The sequence below is a fragment of the Vitis riparia genome, chromosome 7 (assembly GCF_004353265.1).
Source record: "Vitis riparia cultivar Riparia Gloire de Montpellier isolate 1030 chromosome 7, EGFV_Vit.rip_1.0, whole genome shotgun sequence".
NCBI classification, from domain to species: Eukaryota; Viridiplantae; Streptophyta; class Magnoliopsida; order Vitales; family Vitaceae; genus Vitis; species Vitis riparia.
The window spans coordinates 691,732-710,123 of NC_048437.1; the positions used below are offsets into that span (position 1 = coordinate 691,732).

The 18,392-nt window shown below is 33.7% G+C and overlaps 1 protein-coding gene across 2 annotated transcripts; it reads left to right on the forward strand.

The window, feature by feature from the left end:
- Window positions 1-3,771: 3,771 nt before the first annotated feature.
- Window positions 3,772-18,379, forward strand: LOC117919416 (protein APEM9). Of its 2 annotated transcripts, XM_034836615.1 has the most exons (7): window positions 3,919-3,967; window positions 4,806-5,148; window positions 7,622-7,786; window positions 9,026-9,103; window positions 12,060-12,345; window positions 16,728-17,089; window positions 17,992-18,379. In XM_034836615.1, exons 3-7 carry the CDS (start codon window positions 7,638-7,640, stop codon window positions 18,122-18,124), a joined length of 1,008 nt encoding a protein of 335 aa, XP_034692506.1. In that variant the 5' UTR covers window positions 3,919-3,967; window positions 4,806-5,148; window positions 7,622-7,637; the 3' UTR covers window positions 18,125-18,379. The 2 variants fall into 2 exon arrangements, with proteins under 2 accessions (XP_034692505.1, XP_034692506.1); XM_034836614.1 differs by lacking the exon at window positions 4,806-5,148 and having other exon boundaries at window positions 3,772-3,967.
- Window positions 18,380-18,392: the final 13 nt, after the last annotated feature.

Genomic DNA, 18,392 nt, shown 5'->3' on the forward strand with positions numbered 1-18,392 from the left:
CTTTTATTTCTCCATATATGATATTTGCTTAGTATGATATTTTTTTTTTAATGATTTGGATTGTAGAATTTTTTTCTTCTTCTAAAAACAATGATTTAATTTGTTTTTCTTATTGTGTTGATTATTAGTGAAGTGGAAGATTTTGTGGTCGAAAATTTTATTTTTATTTTTAAAGAATTTTATTGTTGTTGGAATTTTATTACTATTCAGTTTTTTTTAAAATACTACCATTGTTCAGTTTTTTAATTTTGTGGGGAACTTTTCCTAACAAGTTGCGGAGTTCTACCAATTGTCTATTCACAATGGCTTGAACGAATCCGACGAAGTAAGGGCACTCATACAGCTTGCTTCGCTTTTGTTGCGAAGCTCACTACTTTTCATTTTGATAGAAGTAGGTGCTTGCAGCTTGCTGCTTTCTATTCAAGCAAAGCTTTGCTAAAAAAAATTGTATTGTATATACCACTACCACCAAAAGGGGGAAGGTAAAGAAACTTCTTGCTACTTAAAATACACCACACAATCTCAAAAAAAAATAAAAAATAAAATAAAGAACGAAAGGCGCCACATCCATTTCCTTGGCCTTCTCTTTCTCTTAGCTGCGAAAGCTCTTCCTCTCTTACTCAATTAGTTTTTTTTGGTTTGTGCTGTAATAATAAAGATGTTGCTATTCAAAGATGTGGCGAATCGTCAGTTCCAGAAACACTCACTTAACACTTTTTTATTCACACCGACCAGCTAGTGCGCAATGAAGACAAAAGCAAGGACCCGAGCATCGTATTAAGACACAGGGGGTGATCTTATAATATATAGAAAGAACTTGTTCATTTATTCTCAAATAGGATTCGAACCTACGACCAGTCCGTTAACAACCGACCCACTCTACCACTAAGTTACTTAGAAAGAACTCCTCTTTCTCATATAATTATTTTCGAGTGGTTGCTTTGAAGGGAAAGAATACGTTCTTGTCATTTTAGAGAGAGGGCCTCGCTAGGGTCCTGTATGAGTTAATGTAAATCCATAAGTAGCCTCTCTTTTGTTATCCTACCTTCAGAGCAACCTACCCTATCTTCTCTCTCTTCACTTGAGTGAGTCACGGAGGACCACCTCAATGGATAGCATATCAAGCATTGTTTGATGAGGAGGTTTGGAACCCTCCATTCATCTTTGGGTTGGTTCAGCCACATTTGCATGTGCTTCCCTAGGCTTATTAAGCTATCAGATCATAATACATCCCTTAGGGAACAAAGAAATAGGAAATGATACTATTTGCTATTGCTATAGATTGACTGACCACCTAATGGTCCGTTAGTGCGCTCATTTCGAATTTCTTTGTGCCACCCTGAAGGGCACGAGAGAAAGCTTTCTCTTCATTGCTCAAGAAAGGAGTGAAGAGGGGAGAAGTCACTTACCTAGCTACATTGTAGGAAGTAGATGGTGGAGTAGATGATTGCATGTGGGGAGCATGTTATTTTTCAGCTTACTCATTTTATTGAAAAGTATTTTTATTATTAAATAAAATAATTATTTTTAATTAAATAATTATATTTTTATAACCTAATTTATTGAAAATTATTTATTTATTTATTATTATTATTATTATTATCTATGTATTAAAAATTAATTATATATATAAATGGAGTGGGGAAGGGCGAGACAAGGCAATACCCGAATTTATCCCGGGTTTTAAAAAAGAATCTTAAATTTATTTCAAATCCGTTTATTTAAATTTCAAACTCATCCCATTAGAAGCAGGTACCCGAAACATTCGTCTTATTATCAACCTTAAAGAGAAAAAAAAAAGAAGGAAAAGTTTATAATTTATAAATAGATTTCTTAGGAAACAAAAAAAATAAATTAATGTAGGATGTTGTTTGACAATACAAAAAAAGCTATAAATTTTTTTTTTCTTTCCTTCTTTAAAAAAAATATAAATATAATATAAAATAAAATAAAAGCACGAGTTTCATGTTTACGTTTTCTTAATTGTTGAGAAAGTATGTATTTTCATAATTTAAGATTAGGGAAAAATGGAAGTGGGTTATCGAAAACACTCATCTTATTATCAACCCTAAAGAGAAAAGAAAGAAAAAAAAAAGGATAAATTTATAATCTATATAATAGATATTCTAGGAAACAACAAAAATAAATGATTGTACGGATATTGTTTGATGATTAAAAAAAAGCTATAATTTTTTTTTTCTTTCCTTCTTTTAAAAAAATATAAATAAATAATAAAATAAAAGCATGAGTTTCATGATTGCGTTTCCTTAATTGTTGAGAAAGTATGTATTTTCATGATTTAAGATTACGAAAAAATGATTGATGAATTCAATGATTACTTTTTAAAGATAAATTCAATGGTTACGAGTCACCCTCGTTTCAACCGGTTTAATTTTTTTTGAAAAATTTTAAACTTTTTAAAATTTTTAATTACATTAAAATAAATATATTTTATAAATAATTGAATAATTATATTTAATTATTATTATTATCTATGTATTAAAAATAGAAAAATAAAAATTAAATTAAATTAAATTTTAAAATTAATTTTATATTTAAACGGAGAGGGGAGGTGTGAGAAAAGGCAATACTTGAATCCGTCGTGAGTTTTAAAAAATAATCTCAAATTCGTTCAAAATCCGTTTATTTAAATTTCAAACCCGTCCTATGAGAAACGAGTAACAAACAAAACCGTTACATTACCAACCGTAATTATAAAATAAAGAGAAAAAAAAGGACAAAAAAAAAAGAAAAAGTCTATAATCTATAAAATAGATTTTCTAGGAAAAAAAATGTACCGAAGTTGTTTGTCAATACAAAAAAACACTATAAAGAATTTTTTTTCTTTCCTTCTTTAAAAAAATAAAAAATAAAAAATAAAATGAAAGCACGATATTGATGTTTGCGTTTTCTTAATTGTTGAGAAAGCATGTATTTTGTAAATTAAGATGATTTTTTTAAAAAAAAAATTATAATTGATTTTTTATTTAATGTTGTTTAGTAATTTTGGTTAGTGATAATTAAGATTAATTAAAATTAGTTTATTTAATAAAAAATTCAATTGAAAAAATATTTTTATTCCCCATTTACATTTTTTTATCATTTGATGTTAAAGTTATTTGGTAATTTTATTTAATAATAATTCTTAATAAAAAATTATTTTTATTTCATATTTCATTTTTATGGTAGAATATTAATATTATTTACTAAACTTAATTATTAATATTATGAAAATAATTAAAAGTTGAATATTTAATAAAATATTTAATTGCAACTATATAAATTCTTTTTATTGGCTTGAATTTTAGTTCCTAGATAACATTTTTGTAAAAATTTCAAGATTTAAATAAAGAAATTAAATATATATTTTCATATTATCAATGTATAAAAATATAACAAATAATAAAAAAAATATTTTTCCTAAAACAATATAAAAATGAGTTTTAGATTAATAGTTCAAATTTAACCTTTTTAAATAAATGACTTATATATATATATATATATTTTTTTTTTTAAAAAAAATTAAAAAATTTTAAATACATTTTTTTATTTTTAAAATAGAAAGTAATAATAATTTTTATAAACTTGTTATATATATATAAATGACCTTTTTTTTAACGGTGAACGGTTTTCCAAATTTTGGACTGGCCCGGGATGAGGAGGCAACGGGGAAGTTGATAAGAGATTATCAATAATCTTATAATTGATTCTTCTTGGGTCGATGCCCGAGCCGCTAACGGGGAAGGGCTGTAAATTCGTTGGCGATATGTCATCGTTGGTTAAAATCGAGCTCGGCCCAATAATTCGCTGATCCAACATGAAATACTATAACGGTATAACCCATCCAACTTTTCAGCCCATTTACGTATCCGTTTGCGGAATAGAGAGGAGAGGAGAGGAGAGAAGAGACCAGAGAGGGAGATAGAGCAATGGTGGCAATTTGGGAAGAAATCGAGCTTTCTGAAAGGTAAAGTTAAGCACCAAACGAGCCCCATTTTATTTTTGTTTCTGATCTCTATTTTTTTCAGTTCCAACTTCCCAGATTCATAATTTTCGTGTCTTTTTCTTCTTTCTATTTTCCTGGCAACCAAACAGAGGTTCCCGGCATTCAGTTTTAGCAAAATCTTTTTATTTTTTTATTTTTAAAACAACAAATCATGGATTGCTTTCCTTGAAATTTCAGTTTCTTATCCTTTTTATTATCTTCATTTTCTCACCAATCAAACAGAGGTTTCGACAATTCTGTGTGTGGAAAATCTTTGTTTGAGATCATTCATCACCTTTGATGTGTGATTTTATTTCATGTTTCCTATTTAAACAAGTCAATGTACAATTTTCTCCTAGAAGTTCTAGTTTCTTCTCCTTTATCTTCACTTTCTTAGCACCAAACAGAGGATTCGGCATTTTCTCTGTGTAAATCTTTCGTGGGATTACATAACACTTCGTTTATTGCTTGAATTTCGTGTGGATTTATTTTTGTAATAATAAATCCATGTAATTTTTTTATTCCCTAGAAATTTCAGTTTCTTATTGTTTATCTTAACTTTCTCAGCAATCAAACAGAGGATTCAGGCATTCATTTTGAGTGTAAATGTTTTCGAGACGCATAATACATATGTTTTTTGCTTTAATTTCGTTATGGGTTTCTTTCGAGACAACAAATCGTGGATTAGTCGCTGTTAATATGCACATTTTTTCCCAGAAATTTCAGTTTTATTCTCTTTTCCTACAAAAAATTGGTTGACCCAGCAAAGTACATTAGTTTGTTCATTTTCACGTCGTTTTGTGTGCTTGAATCTAAGCAGGAAATAGCACTTTCGACAATGACTTTTCAAGTTTGTATATGCGAGATAGCCGGATAATTTTCATTTGAGAGATGTCCCCATATCCATGTTGTTTCTCTCGTTGGTTCATGCAAACCCTGGATTTTAAGTTCATAGATTGAATGGAAAAAAAAAAAAAAGAGAAGAGAAGAAGAAGAAGGATAAGATAGAATGAGATGACCGTGCTGTGGTGCTCTTGAACTGGCCTTGATTAGATATTATAATCAGAATCCAAAAAATAGGCAAAAAAAAATTGCCCACACTATCGTTCCCTTTGAGTTATGTAAAGGAAGCATTTGTGTGATATTGTCATATTGGTTCCCAGGTATTAAATCCTAATTCACCAACTAACATCATTAAGCAAATAGTTCATATACCCCATGGTCATTTTTCTGAAGTTTTTGTAAGATGCCATAAAATGCCTCCTTTAGCTTGCTCATCTTTCTTTTTAATCGACATATTCGAAACTTGGAGTCTCGTTCATATATAATTCCTCCTTTAAGATCACAAGGTATTAAAGTTTCCTTTACATTAAACTGATAAAATGACTAGTCTAGTTTTGCTGGAAGAGAAAGGAGAACACTGATAGAATTGATACAAATGTCTGTTAATTCATATCTTGGGCTTTGGTGACATCCTTGGCCTTTAACCTTGCTTTGTTTCAACATCTCCATCTGCCTTGTATTTACAATGTAGACTTATTCCATGCAGAAAACATGTCTGTTCATGGGAGCAGATCAACAAGATCCCCAGTTCCATTCTTCTTAGAAGCTTTGATCTACTAAAGCACGGTGCAGTTTCACTTAGGTTCTAATGATGCTTCTTTGACATCCCAAGAAACAGTCATAGAGGACCACTGCATTGCAAAGGAATGACAAGTAGGTGATAGTGTGATGTAGGACAACCCTAGGATGGTTGCCTACAATCTAATAGGTGGGCTGGGGTTTTTATTTTTTAAGGTTTAAGGAGAGGAACAAGGAATAAAGTTTATAATAGAAAAATATAAAATATAAAATATGGAGAAAGAAGATGTAGAGAAGAAGTAGGAACCTCAGAGTTAGACTCCCAGGAGAAAATAAATGGAGTCTCATTATTGAGAATTGCAACACTTGAGGAAAAACTAATATCATAATCATTGATCAATACTCTGGTTTACATCAATTAGCCTTATTTATAGGCTTCTCTAAGAAATCTAAAGTCTACTAGGATTCTAATAATCCATTATGATTCTAATTCTAATTCTTCTATAACCTAATTAGCTACTCCTAATTTGATTCCAATAAATATTAATCCTAATTTAATTATAACTAGTAATAATCCTTGTTGAAGTTTATTTATGCCTTTCCTTTCCTTTCTTGAATATACTTTAAAGTTCTTTCTCCCATTAGAGTGATTGATAGCAGGATTAGAAATAGGATATTATGTGTGAGCTTGAATAATGATACCGATAGCATAGAAGATTAGTATCATTAAAAAAAAAGGAGCTGGATGTATCTTAGAAATAAGGTGTATGGAGCAAGGAGAATCAGCAGATCATTTCTTCTTTCATTGTTCTGTGTCGTTGGGGTTGTGGCATAGACTATTTTAGCTAGCCAAGATGGATTGGGTTCCTCCGAGAAGCATTTCAGACATGATGTTCATCAATTATAAAGGTTTTGGCAAGTCCAAGAGAGGGTTAGTTTTGTGGCAAAATACGTGCATAGCTTTAATTTGAGTTGTGTGGCGGGAAAGAAATGCTAGGATATTTGAGGACAAAGCTAGGAATTCAAAGAATTTTTGGGACTCCATTCATTTCCTTGCTTCTCTTTGGGCTTTTTGTTCCGCGGTTTTTAAGGGCATTCCCCTTAACGTATTACAACTAGATTGGCTAGCAATGTGTAGTTCCAATGGGACGGTATAGTCAAGGGTGCTTGTGCATAGTTGACATAGTGTAGTGTGTTATCTTTTTGTGTTGTTTAGTTTCACCTTTGGCGGGAGGATTCCTCATCCTCCTATTGTACTTCTTTTTCTATCAATATATTCATGTGTGGTTTCCTATAAAAAAAAAAATGTATCTTGGAAATAAGAGAAAATGAAAAAACGCTACTTGGTTCCAAGACACCTTCTTGGCTCATTAAATAAAGAAGGAATGGTACTGATTTGTCTTTGAGTTATATACTGGGGAATCCTTGGTACCTCTTTCTGCCATTGCTTCAAAAAAATTATGACAAATCAGGAACATGTAGAGGGAATTGAACAAACTTCTAGTCATTAGTTGTCTTCCCTTAAGAGAGGTCTTCCAACTTGAAAAGGATGTTCATTTATAAAGAAAAAGTAACATCCAGAAACTCAAATTTTTAGTACTAGGATGACAACATATGTGTTAGGAATTTGAGGCTAATCCAACTTATGGTAATCACACTTAAAATATGATCATTAGTTCTAAACCTTGTTTTGTTATCATCAAAATCAAGATTAACCAAACCTTGGTTTCACAATATGTACTATTTTCAGTGGGAGAATAATCAGCAAACACATATTTCAATGCCCTAGGATCATGCTTTCATTGAGAGCGTCCATGGATATGAACAAAGCACTTCGAATACGATGGGAGAGCTTATGGTCCTTGCCTGCGTCATTTTCATATATTATATCTATACCCTTGTGTTCAGAATCTCTCTCTCTCTCTCTCTCTCTCTCTCTCTCTCTTTTTCTCTCCCTGTTTTTGCTGATAACTATGCACAAATTTTCAACTAATTTTATGAGCTAGAAAGAAGCCTTTCCTTATGTTAACTATTTATTGTTGCTACAATTTGCAGCTACCTTGTTTGCTGTATGTTTGAGGAGGCAGCGACAATAGCTTCCTCTGTTCTGAAGCATGTATGTGACAATAAATCTACTGATGTTAGAGAAGATGATCAACTGTATGACATAATGGAATCAGCTGGTATGGTGTTGGTTCAGTCCTTAAAGGAACTTGGGAGGTACTTTATTCCCCACATCTCGTTTCTTTTGATTTATTCCTTATTTTCTGTTGACATCTTAACTTTTTTCTTTCTTTTTTGTTTTTTCTGTTTGCATGCTTTGTTGTAACTTTGTTGGTGAATTCTTATCCTCTTCCTGTTCTTTCCTCTGACTACTGTTTGCATTTTCTTTCAGCTAGTTATTAGTATGGTTAAGTAGTACACTTGTCACTGCATGTTTATACTTGTTGCTTGTTGTTCCAATCCCATCTCTCATCTGTAAATTTGAAAATTAGTACACTATAGAATTCCATGCCAGGCTTTCCCCCTTATAGGGAATGGGAGATGTTCACATTTGGGAGTTCACAAACTTAAAAGATTCAAGTTTGCTTCTCAGGATTATTGATTCTTGTACCTCATCCTTTGATTATGGTACAGTGGTTGATGTATATGGATACTCAACATGCTCAAATAATCATTTAAATGCTATTCATGCCATTGGGCAAACATTGTTATTGGTTAATCATTTTTTAACACATCTTATTTCTAATCTTATAATCTAGGGAAACTTTAGGAATTTAGAAACTCAAGAAAAGCCACATTTCAACCATGTGGAATTGGCTGCATCCTGCAAGAGTATTGTTCTATCATTCCAGTGGTTAATCAATAAATATCAGTTTTTTTTTCACTATCTTAATCAATTTTCATATGGCTCCTATTTGGTCAGATATTTGACTTTGCTGCAAAATGCCATTCCATCTCAGTTGATTTTTAATTGCCACCTGGCAGTCAGACTTCTCACTTCCAACCAATGGTTTCTTTTCTAATTCATCATTTCCATATTTCCTCGTCTGTGTCAATAATTTTCACCTCAATTACACTTATCCTATAGGTATGCCCTTCCTTGACTATCAAACAGTGCCCATAATGAAGTTTGACTGGTTTTACAGCTAGTTATGAATTGCCTTTTCAATCTTCCATCTGTCTACAGTTTTCTCTGTTTCTCCGCATTGATTGCAGAACACGTGATGTGGTTGATGTTAGTTAAGATTCTATCAGGGGGAACTTGGAGTATTAATCTGTCTGTAACCTCTGAAGACATTTTTTTTCTTACTTTACAAGCTGCTATTTTAGCCTTCTAATTAGCGGAAACATTTTATCTTACTGCATGGCATAAAAAGCATATACAAACATCAACATCATGCATAACTGTGATCTGAGATGCTAATCACTCAATATGTTCTTATTCGACTGATGCAGGACACTGGAAATACTGAATGAGCTTAGGCAATTATTTGGTTCAGTTACGGCTATCCCCATTCAAGTTCTTCTTGCTGGGTACTCTATTCTCTTGCACCCATCTTTTCAATTGATTTGAAATTCTCAATTTTGAACAGAATATTTATCAAGTTGTTGAATTCCATATTTGAGGGGTTGTCTGGCCTTGAGATTTGCCAAATCAAGTCAACTCTCATATGTTAATTGCATTAGAAATACCAGTGATGGAGCTAGAATTTCATAGGCAGTGTTTTGAGGAGCTTTTTATTTTTATTTTTATTCTTTTTATCAGGAACAAAATATTCATTGAAATGAAATTTAAGTACAAGCAAAGGATGAGAAATCCTTCCAAAAGTACAATGGATGACAAAAATACCTAACAAGAGCAACAATATAGCTATGTTGATCAAGGATGAAACAAGAACATGTATGGAATATAGCTACAATCTACAACACAATGGGGTAAAAATTCCCCTAAAAAAGAAACCATCTACTTGGCCCCATTAGTCAATCCACATCATCATTAGTTGAATGAGGGAACTTGAAGAAAGAACAACCCAAGTTGCTAGCTAGATCTAGGATTTGATGGAGTTACATGTCGTACTTGGACACCCATGAGACCACTACAGCAAAATATCCCTCTACCAGTAAATTGGAAAGATCTAAAGCCCAGACACGAAGGTTATTTTTAGCCCCAAATCCCACCCATGGCAAGAAGGTTATTTGTGAACGCAGGCCAGAGGAGATTTTAGGAGATCCAGAACAAAGTAAGTGTTAGGGAGATCTACTATGGAAAACTCCAAGTTCTAAAGGTGCTTAAAAATATAATATTTAATTGCACTCTTTGTTTTTTAGACTAGTTTTTTGAAAAATAATTGTAGAGGCTTAATTTTTTAGAGAGTTTCAAGTAAGGAAATTTACCCCCTCAAGATCTCACATATAAATTCTATAAAAGGGAAATTAAAAGAATAGTAAAGAAGAAATCATAGAATCCCAATTTTCATTCTTCATAAAGTCTTTTTGTTTGAAATGTTTCACTACTTTTTTTTTTTTATTGGAAACGATAAAGAGATATATTGATAGACAAAAGAAGTACAAAAGAAGAATGAGAAATCCTCCCACCAAAGAACACTAAACTACTTGTGCTGTGCTTTTGTTTTGATTTTGATTTTGTATACTTCCTTGAGGCATGGCTCATCCTTCTTGTGCTGCTATGCCCATTTTAAATGAAAGGATTTGTTTTCTCCAATAAAAAAGGTAAAAAGAAAAAGGAAAAAAAATATTCCTAAAACTTATAATGTGCTAACATGGTTGAAGTGTGCATCTATCATCTTTTGGCCTTGCAACATGGCTACTTTGCCCATATTGTGCTGCCAATTTGACACTAGAATAGTGTAAGAGTAGTTTATAGGATATCTAGAAAATTGGGGACAAATTCTCTTCTAGGGAGTGGGATGTAGTGGAAGAGAGATTTAGAAAAAAATTAGCAATGTGGAAGAGACAATACCCTTCCGAGGGTGGGAGACTTACTTTGATCAAAAGCACTTTATCAAGTTTTCCCTTTTTTTTTTTTTCATGTCTTTATTCAACATCCCAAGAAAGGTCAAGGTTTGAAAAGATCCAAAGAGATTTTTTATGGGGAGCTAGTGCACTAGAGAAAAAACCTCATTTGGTGAATTGGAATCTAGCTCAGTTAAGCAAGGAGGGGGGCCTTGGAATTCATAACCTCGTTGTCCTAAACAAAGCTTTGCTTGGGAAGTGGAGTTGGAGATTTGCTATAGAAGGAGAGTGCTAATGGAAACTATTCTTAGTGAAGGGGAGGGGGGGGGGGGGGGGGGGGGGGATATTTGGAAGAAGTGAGAGAAAGTTATGGAGTTAGGGTGTAGAAGGCCATTAGAAATAAGTGTGAGGGTATAAGTAGTTCTCGCTTTTTATTTGGGAATGAGAGAAGGTTTAAATTCTGAAAAGACTTGTGGTGCAAGAACTAAACTTCGGAAGAAGCATTCCTAAATTTATTCTCTTGTGTGGTCAACAAAGATGGATGGGTGGCTGAGGCTTGGGACGTTTCTCAAGACATTTTAATGATAGGAAGCTAGGTGAAGTGGAAACTTCGTTTTGAAACTTACAACCTTTGGTAGTTAAAAGAGATGTGGAGGACAATCTGGGTTGGAATAAAACCAAGAATGATAGGTTCTCAGTTAGATCTTTTTATTATTCCTTTTCTGGAGGACCTAGTGATCCTTTTCTATTTAGTATTGTGTGAAGGACTTGGGCTTCTATGAATGTTAGCTTTTTTGCTTAGGAAGCATCTTGGATATAATTCTAACTCTTTATCAGCTTAAAAGGAGGGGTTGGAATTTCCCGAATGGGTGTTATTTATGCAAATCAAGAATGTTGTGGATTTTGATTTATTTCCTTTTTGGAGTGAAGTGAGTTTTGCATTCCTCAATTAGAGGGAATTTGTTGGGTTGGCATGGCTCTTTCTTGTGTAAGAAATGGAGGAAAGCACGAAGGGTTGCTTCCTTGTACTTGTGGTGGACTATTTGGAAGGAAAGGAACAAAAGGGCTTTAAATAATGTTAAGCAATCTAACCAAGTAATTAAATATGTTTTTATGTATACTTTTGTGGATTGGCATAGGGTGTATATTAAGGACCACACTATCTATGTTAGATTTGGTAGATTGGTTGAGTTCATAGTAAGGGGAAGGTTTTTTTTGCTCCTTACCTTTTCGCTTCTTCTGGGCTTTTATTGTATACTTTGTGTGTACTTGCTTGGCCTTTTCTACGACACTTTTAATACATGTTCTCTTTTTGCCTATAAGAAAAAAAAAGTATTTTCTTTATACTGGAAGCATCTCCTTCTTGTACCCCACACACTCTGATTGTAATATGTGTACAACATTCATTATAAATTGGTTGTGTAAGATGGGTTGTGGAAAATATAGCATTTGGGGAAGATAAATCCTAATATCTTTGAGAGGTAGGTAATTGAATTCCACTTATTTTGTTTTTCAGGGCATGTTTTGAAATATCAGAAGGTTCTACTTTTGGTGTTAAACAATTTCTTGAGGAGTTCCTTGGCAAATGGAGGTATGTGGATGAACAATACTATGTTCCTGCTGGCAGAGAGCCAAATGTGGTTTGTATGGGAGGATGTGATAGGAGTTTTACATTGGGAATTGGCGAGTACCTTGAAGTCGTTGATGTCTATGTTGTGACACTTCTTGGGAGTGTTCTAAATGACATGGAACATGCTTTCTCTTGGGTTGAGAAAGCTGAATTACCTGAGGAAAAAAGAAAGGTAAAACATATTTTTTCTGGCCTATAATTTGAGATTGGGTTATTATTACAATTGATTGATATGGTTTATTTTGTCACTATTATATCCGATATAAAACTGTTAATTTATCTATTTTTTGGGGATTTTGGAAACTACATGAAAATTGAAACTAAGACTGTTTGGGAAGTGTTTTCAAAAACAATTTTGAAAAACATTTTTTAAAAAATGTTCTATGATGTTTTGTAAAACAAAAGGATGTTTGGAACCTGAAATTTTTTAACCTGTTTTCTATGTTTTTAAATATGTTTTAAAAATGACTTTTATATGTAATGCTTCATTTTTAATCATTCTTCATATTTATATAATTATTTTTTAAAACAGTCCTAATAAGAAAACAATAAAAAAACAACTAAAAGATGTTTCCATTTTATATGTAATGCTTAAAAAAAACCCCATTTTCTGTATTTATGAACATAAAATTGTTTTCTGGTTTTTGGTTGTCAGACTTATTTTCCCTTTTTTTTTTTTTTTTTGTTTCAGAGAACAAAAACCTGTTTTCAAAAATAGTTACCAAACAAGGGCTAAATCCTTTTGCTTTCATAATATGTGAGCTAATTGCTATCGAACTCCCCTTTCAAATGCTAAAGTCCTAAGTTTTCCCATTGCATACGCTGCATTCTGTTCTGATTGTAATTAAGAATTCTGATCTGTATGGATGATAGGATGGCTAGTCTTGGGAGTGACTTGTGGGATTCCTATTAATCATCATTGCGACAGATTATGGTTGTTATTTTTTCTATCAAATATTAGGCTTGGTAAAAATAAGATCATACTAGCCAAAACCATAAGACATCATTTTGGGGCTGTCATTGCCACTTGCTAAAATTCACCTTGGAAAAATTGTGTATGATTTTCATTTTTTTTTGGAATAAAATGGACATTTTTTTCTTCTTAAATTTTTCTTTCACTTGATCTCAGGGTGCTCTCATGAGATAGGAATTTTGATGGATTTCAAAAAGAGATGTAATAAAAACAATGGAGTATTTTCCAAAGAAAGAGTTTATGATATTTTTTTATTGATTAAAGATATATTTTTTTTTATTGGAAACAACACAGAGATATATTGATAGAAAAAAAGAAGTACACATACAGGATGAGAAATCCTCCCGCCAAAGAAAACTAAATTATAGGAAATTACACTGTAAAACAAGCGAACACTCTATAAAGGACCATTCCTTATGGAGTACACACCGCTAACCAATCAAGTTGTAGCACATTAAGGGGAGTCCCCTTAAAAACCTTGGAATAGAAAGCCCAAAGAGAAGCAAGGAAAACAATAGAGTCCCAAAGATACTTTGAATACCTTGTTTTATCCTCAAAATCCTCGCGTTTCTTTCCCACCACACAACCCGAATAAGAGCGATGCTCGCAGCTTGCCACAAAACTAACCCCCTCTTAGAAGAACCAAAACCATTAAATTTGATGGACATCATGTCAAAGATGCTCCTCGAGGGGACCCAATCCAACTTAGCTAACTGAAATAACTTATGCCACAACCCAATCGTCAAGGAACAATGAAGAAAAAGATGATCTACCGATTCCCCATGCTTCATGCACAGAATACAAATATCAAGACTAAGGGCTTTGTAGGGTCTTCTCACTTGTAGCATGTCATTAGTATTCACCTTCTTGTGTGCTACTAACCAAACAAAGGACTTCACTTTGAAAGGAACTTGAGAATTCCAAACGAACTTAGAAGGGAAAACCTAAGGAGATCCAGAAAATTGAGATAATGTTAGAAAGAAGGATTTGACTGAAAAAAGCGCTGAAGAAGATAATGGCCAAGATCTGGCATCTGGAACCGAAGGAGATAAATGCAATCCATCAAGTAACCGCATGAAGCCCTCTAAGTCCTCTATCTCAGAATCTGACAGGTTAAGGCGGAAATTTAAATTCCAAGAGAAAGGACGAGTAGGACCGAGAACTGAAGAAATAGGGATGTTTTTATCCAAGACTACTCTAAATAGTCTTGGATATTGGGTTCCCAAAGGTTGGTCCCCCCACCACAAATCTTCCTAGAATCGAATTCTTTCCTCATTTCCTACCACAAACCGAGTAAACAAGGAAAACTCCTGAAAGACCTGTGCGATAGCCTTCCAAGGACAGCGATGTGACCATCTGACTAAAGTGTTAGCATCCCAACCATTAGAGTGTGAACCATAAATGCTTAATATGACATGATGTCATAGAGCTGAACCCTCTTTAGGGTACCTCCACAGCCATTTCCCTAAAGAGCAAGATTTCTCAGAGAAATATTCCCAAAACCCAAACCTCCTTCGGTTTACACACAACATTCCACCTCACTAAATAATCTCTTTTGCCTTCCCCAATCCCTGACCATAAAAAATCCCTTTGCAACCTCTCGATTTTTGCACAACTGAAGCGGGTAGCTTAAATAAGGATTTGATTAAAGATATCAAATCCATTATATTTGAAAGTTTTCATGCTCGGATGGCTTTTGAAATGAAAATAATTGAAACCAAATGAAAGATTTGATTGTTTTTAGTGATATGATCAATGATACCTTCTTTTTCCTTCCAAAGATTTGGTTGTTTTTAGTGATAAGAGCACACAATATCTTTGTTTTCGTTCTCATTCAAGACCAATTACCTGCTTCACTTGACTATTAAGCTTCATCTTGAAAGTCCTGAATATGATCTGTAATTGGGAAGGGGATGGTCCAATATTTGATTAATACCTGGTTAAAATCAGACATATTAGGACTTTGTATTGGACACACAAGGATTATGCAAGCACATAAGATTTCAGGCACTTCTATTTTTTATTATTTGGTTTCCTATTTTCCCTTTTCTTTTGTAATATTATAATGTAGATTTTCAGGATTTCTTTGTTTTGTCCTTTATTCCTTTTTCATTAGTTTTAAGTGTCAGGGTTTTCAATGGATCAGTTTTGTGTTTGTATTGTTAACCCATATCCAGTCCTCATGAGACCTATAACATCTGTGCATATAATTGGATCCGGGTCATGATGTAGCAGAACTTACATGGATCCCATCCAATTGATAACCCTTGTGTTTCTTTGAGTTACCTTTGTATGTTCTTGGTGAATTTGGTTCCTGGATTCCTGACCTTCACACCATTTTAGGCTAAACATATGGACATTGACCTAATGTTTTAAGGTGTTTCTCAAGGTATATCAACTAGTACGTCTATTGGTTACTCCTTTTTTTTTTTCTTTTTTTTTAAATCAGAAACAAAAGCATATTCATAAAAATACAAGATTAAAAGAGAAGGATGAGAAATCTTTTGCTAAATTACAAAATCTGATTAAAACAGAGGAAAAGAAGAACCCACCAATAGACATCAAAATGACTCGATATTGCTATTTTAACACTTTTGATCTACATATTGAGATCCTATCAAATTAGATGATGTTCAGAGGACTGCCTTGAAAGCTGTAGCAGTAGAGGCCCAAAAAGGTAAATAGGAATAAACTAGATCCCATATCATTTCTGAAGTCCTCCACTTGTCCTCAAAGATCCTCACATTTCTTTCCTACCATACTATCCAAATTGACATAATACAAGTGATTTTCCAATGAACTTTGTCTCTAATAGTGTTCCCCAAACCTCTAGAGGAAATTGTCAACATGATACCAATATTTCTGGGAGAGACCAAATCCAATCGGGTTGGTCTGAATAGCTTGTTCTATAATTCCAAAGTCCTCGGACAATGTAAAAACAGGTCGTTGCCCATACACAAAGTGCAACTATCCAGACTAATGATTGTGAAAGGTCTTCTCACCTGAAGCAAGTCATTGGTATTAACCCTTTTATTGGCTGCTAAACAAGCAAATCCCTTGACCTTTAATGGGACTTTGATTTCCATATGAATTTTGTTGTAAAAAAGAAAAGTGGAGTTGATTGATTAGATAAGGCTAAGAAGAAAGATCTAACCTGGAAGATAATAATGACTAAACTCTTACATTTGGGGAAGATGTGAAAGATTTACACAAAGAAACTTTCTGGTCTACATGTACACTGCAAGATTCACCATCCATAATGTTTGGTGTATTGGTTTGACTACGCTCCACCTCTGTCTAAAGGATCTTTGTTGAAAACAATATGAAAGGCATTGAAGGAGTGATACAGAATAAAGTGATTTGCCCTCTAGGCTAAACCAGTTGGCAGCATTGATCTACCAAAATGAAATGTGGGGTTTGTGAACTTACTTCATGTGACCCAAAAATATTGCCAAATACTTTGATGTTCTTTCTTACATTGCTGAATGAGTGTTGGTGGACTCAAACTAAAGTGTAGTGTTTCATTTTCTTATTAGATGAGGAGAATTTCGTTCTAAGTATTCTGCTGCTTCTTTTTCTAGGAACTTTTGATGACATTACACTCCCTTCACCCCCCTAAAGCCAAATTATCACAAGGTTCCTTGTCAAATTCTCTAGTGGATGATCATGAAGCTCATTGTTCTTCTTCAAAAGAAGTAATTCTATCTGAGGGACACCTGAAAGGCTTGAAGCCCCAACACCCACCAACCAATGGAGAGAAGGATAGGAGAACAACAGTTCTAAACTTGTCCAAACGAATGGATTCATGTTTCTGGTGGTACCGTTCCATCACTCTGAAGCTTGGCAATACTCGGGTGGTCATATCCAATGGAAAGATTATGCTGGGCTGTTTGATCTTTCTAGTATATTACATTTTTCGAAGGAAACGAGCTACTTTAAAGAGGTACGATACTCTTTTCTTGCTGGTCTATACACATGCTTTAACATCAAATGTCACAAAAAGGTATCCTATGACTCGTTTTCATAAGCATGTTACAGAAACCATGCTTGTGAACACGATTTTTTTCCTTTTTCCTTTCCTTTTATAGGTGGATTGACATCACCTCCTACTGAACACAAACCAAATGAACTATAAGATGGTGAACTAGGAGGGAGGATAGACTTTGGTGAATAGTATTATGATAAAATCCATGAGCTATTGTGCATCATCTGCTGCATTCTTGTTACTTGTGTTGAAAACTCAAGCTAGGTTTTCTGACTTAAAATAGCTTAAACAGTCTTGTTTCATTATATGGGCAGGCTTAGACCAGTAAATTATGAAATAGCCCCACTGTAGATATTGCCTCTGGCACACGTGCTTGGATTTGACTCAGAGATCGGGCTTCAGCCGAGCTGGGAATTTAACTTAAAGCCCAAGCCCAGTCCTAGGCACAGATCTTGAATAAATATAATTACATTTAAGGCGAAGGTTCATTTGTTGGTTGGTTATGTCAATTCCCATTCATGCATAATATTTGTAGATTTTTTTTTAATTTTAATCCTCGGGCAGGACTGCTGCATAAAAAGTATAAGCCTAGCCCTGGAAGGCTTGTGCAGGCTTATAGGTTAGGTTCTGGGCCAACGGGCCAAATTTACATCCCTAACTTTTGCCCATGTTAGTTTCTTTATGCCCTTACGGAGTAAGGAAGTAGACATTTTCTTCATAAAGCTCTATTATTAGTCACTGAATCATTGTGAGAACCATACAAAAAATGATGATAGATTTGGTGCCAGAATAAAGAATTTGTTATTTGATATGGTATTTCATTGTAAGTCTCAATTTTTTTTTTCTTTTTTTCTTTCCAGGATTGCTAGCAGACAAGCTTCCTCCATGAAAGAGGCTTTGACCAGCTTGTGGCAGCTTGCCTTCTCATACCAAGTAAACCCCCTAGCAGCCCTTCAACCCCTCCCTGCTGCAGCACCCGGAAACCGGTCATGAAGCTTTTTATTACAGCTTTCTTTCTCCAGAAAACCGTGTGCTTCATCGACTGAGGGATGGAGGTTTTGCCTTTTTTGTGAACCTTAAATAATTCCTGGAAATCGTAATAGATAGATATATTGGGGGCATGGGCCACACTGGTATGCATTGTCGTAAGATTTAGCCCCATTGTTGTCATAAATTCGTAGTGTTTTGTTGATATTTAGCGAAAAATAGAAAAGGATGATATGTCAATTTTTTCCATTTTCTTTCATATTCCCTGCAAACA

Bases quoted from the DNA above. Each gene is read 5' to 3' on its own strand.
- LOC117919416 (XM_034836614.1), top strand. From the start codon at position 3,930: ATGGTGGCAATTTGGGAAGAAATCGAGCTTTCTGAAAG. The intron at 3,968-7,621 runs GTAAAGTTAAGC...TACAATTTGCAG, and splicing joins GAAATCGAGCTTTCTGAAAG to CTACCTTGTTTGCTGTATGT. The intron at 17,090-17,991 runs GTACGATACTCT...TTTTCTTTCCAG, and splicing joins AAACGAGCTACTTTAAAGAG to GATTGCTAGCAGACAAGCTT.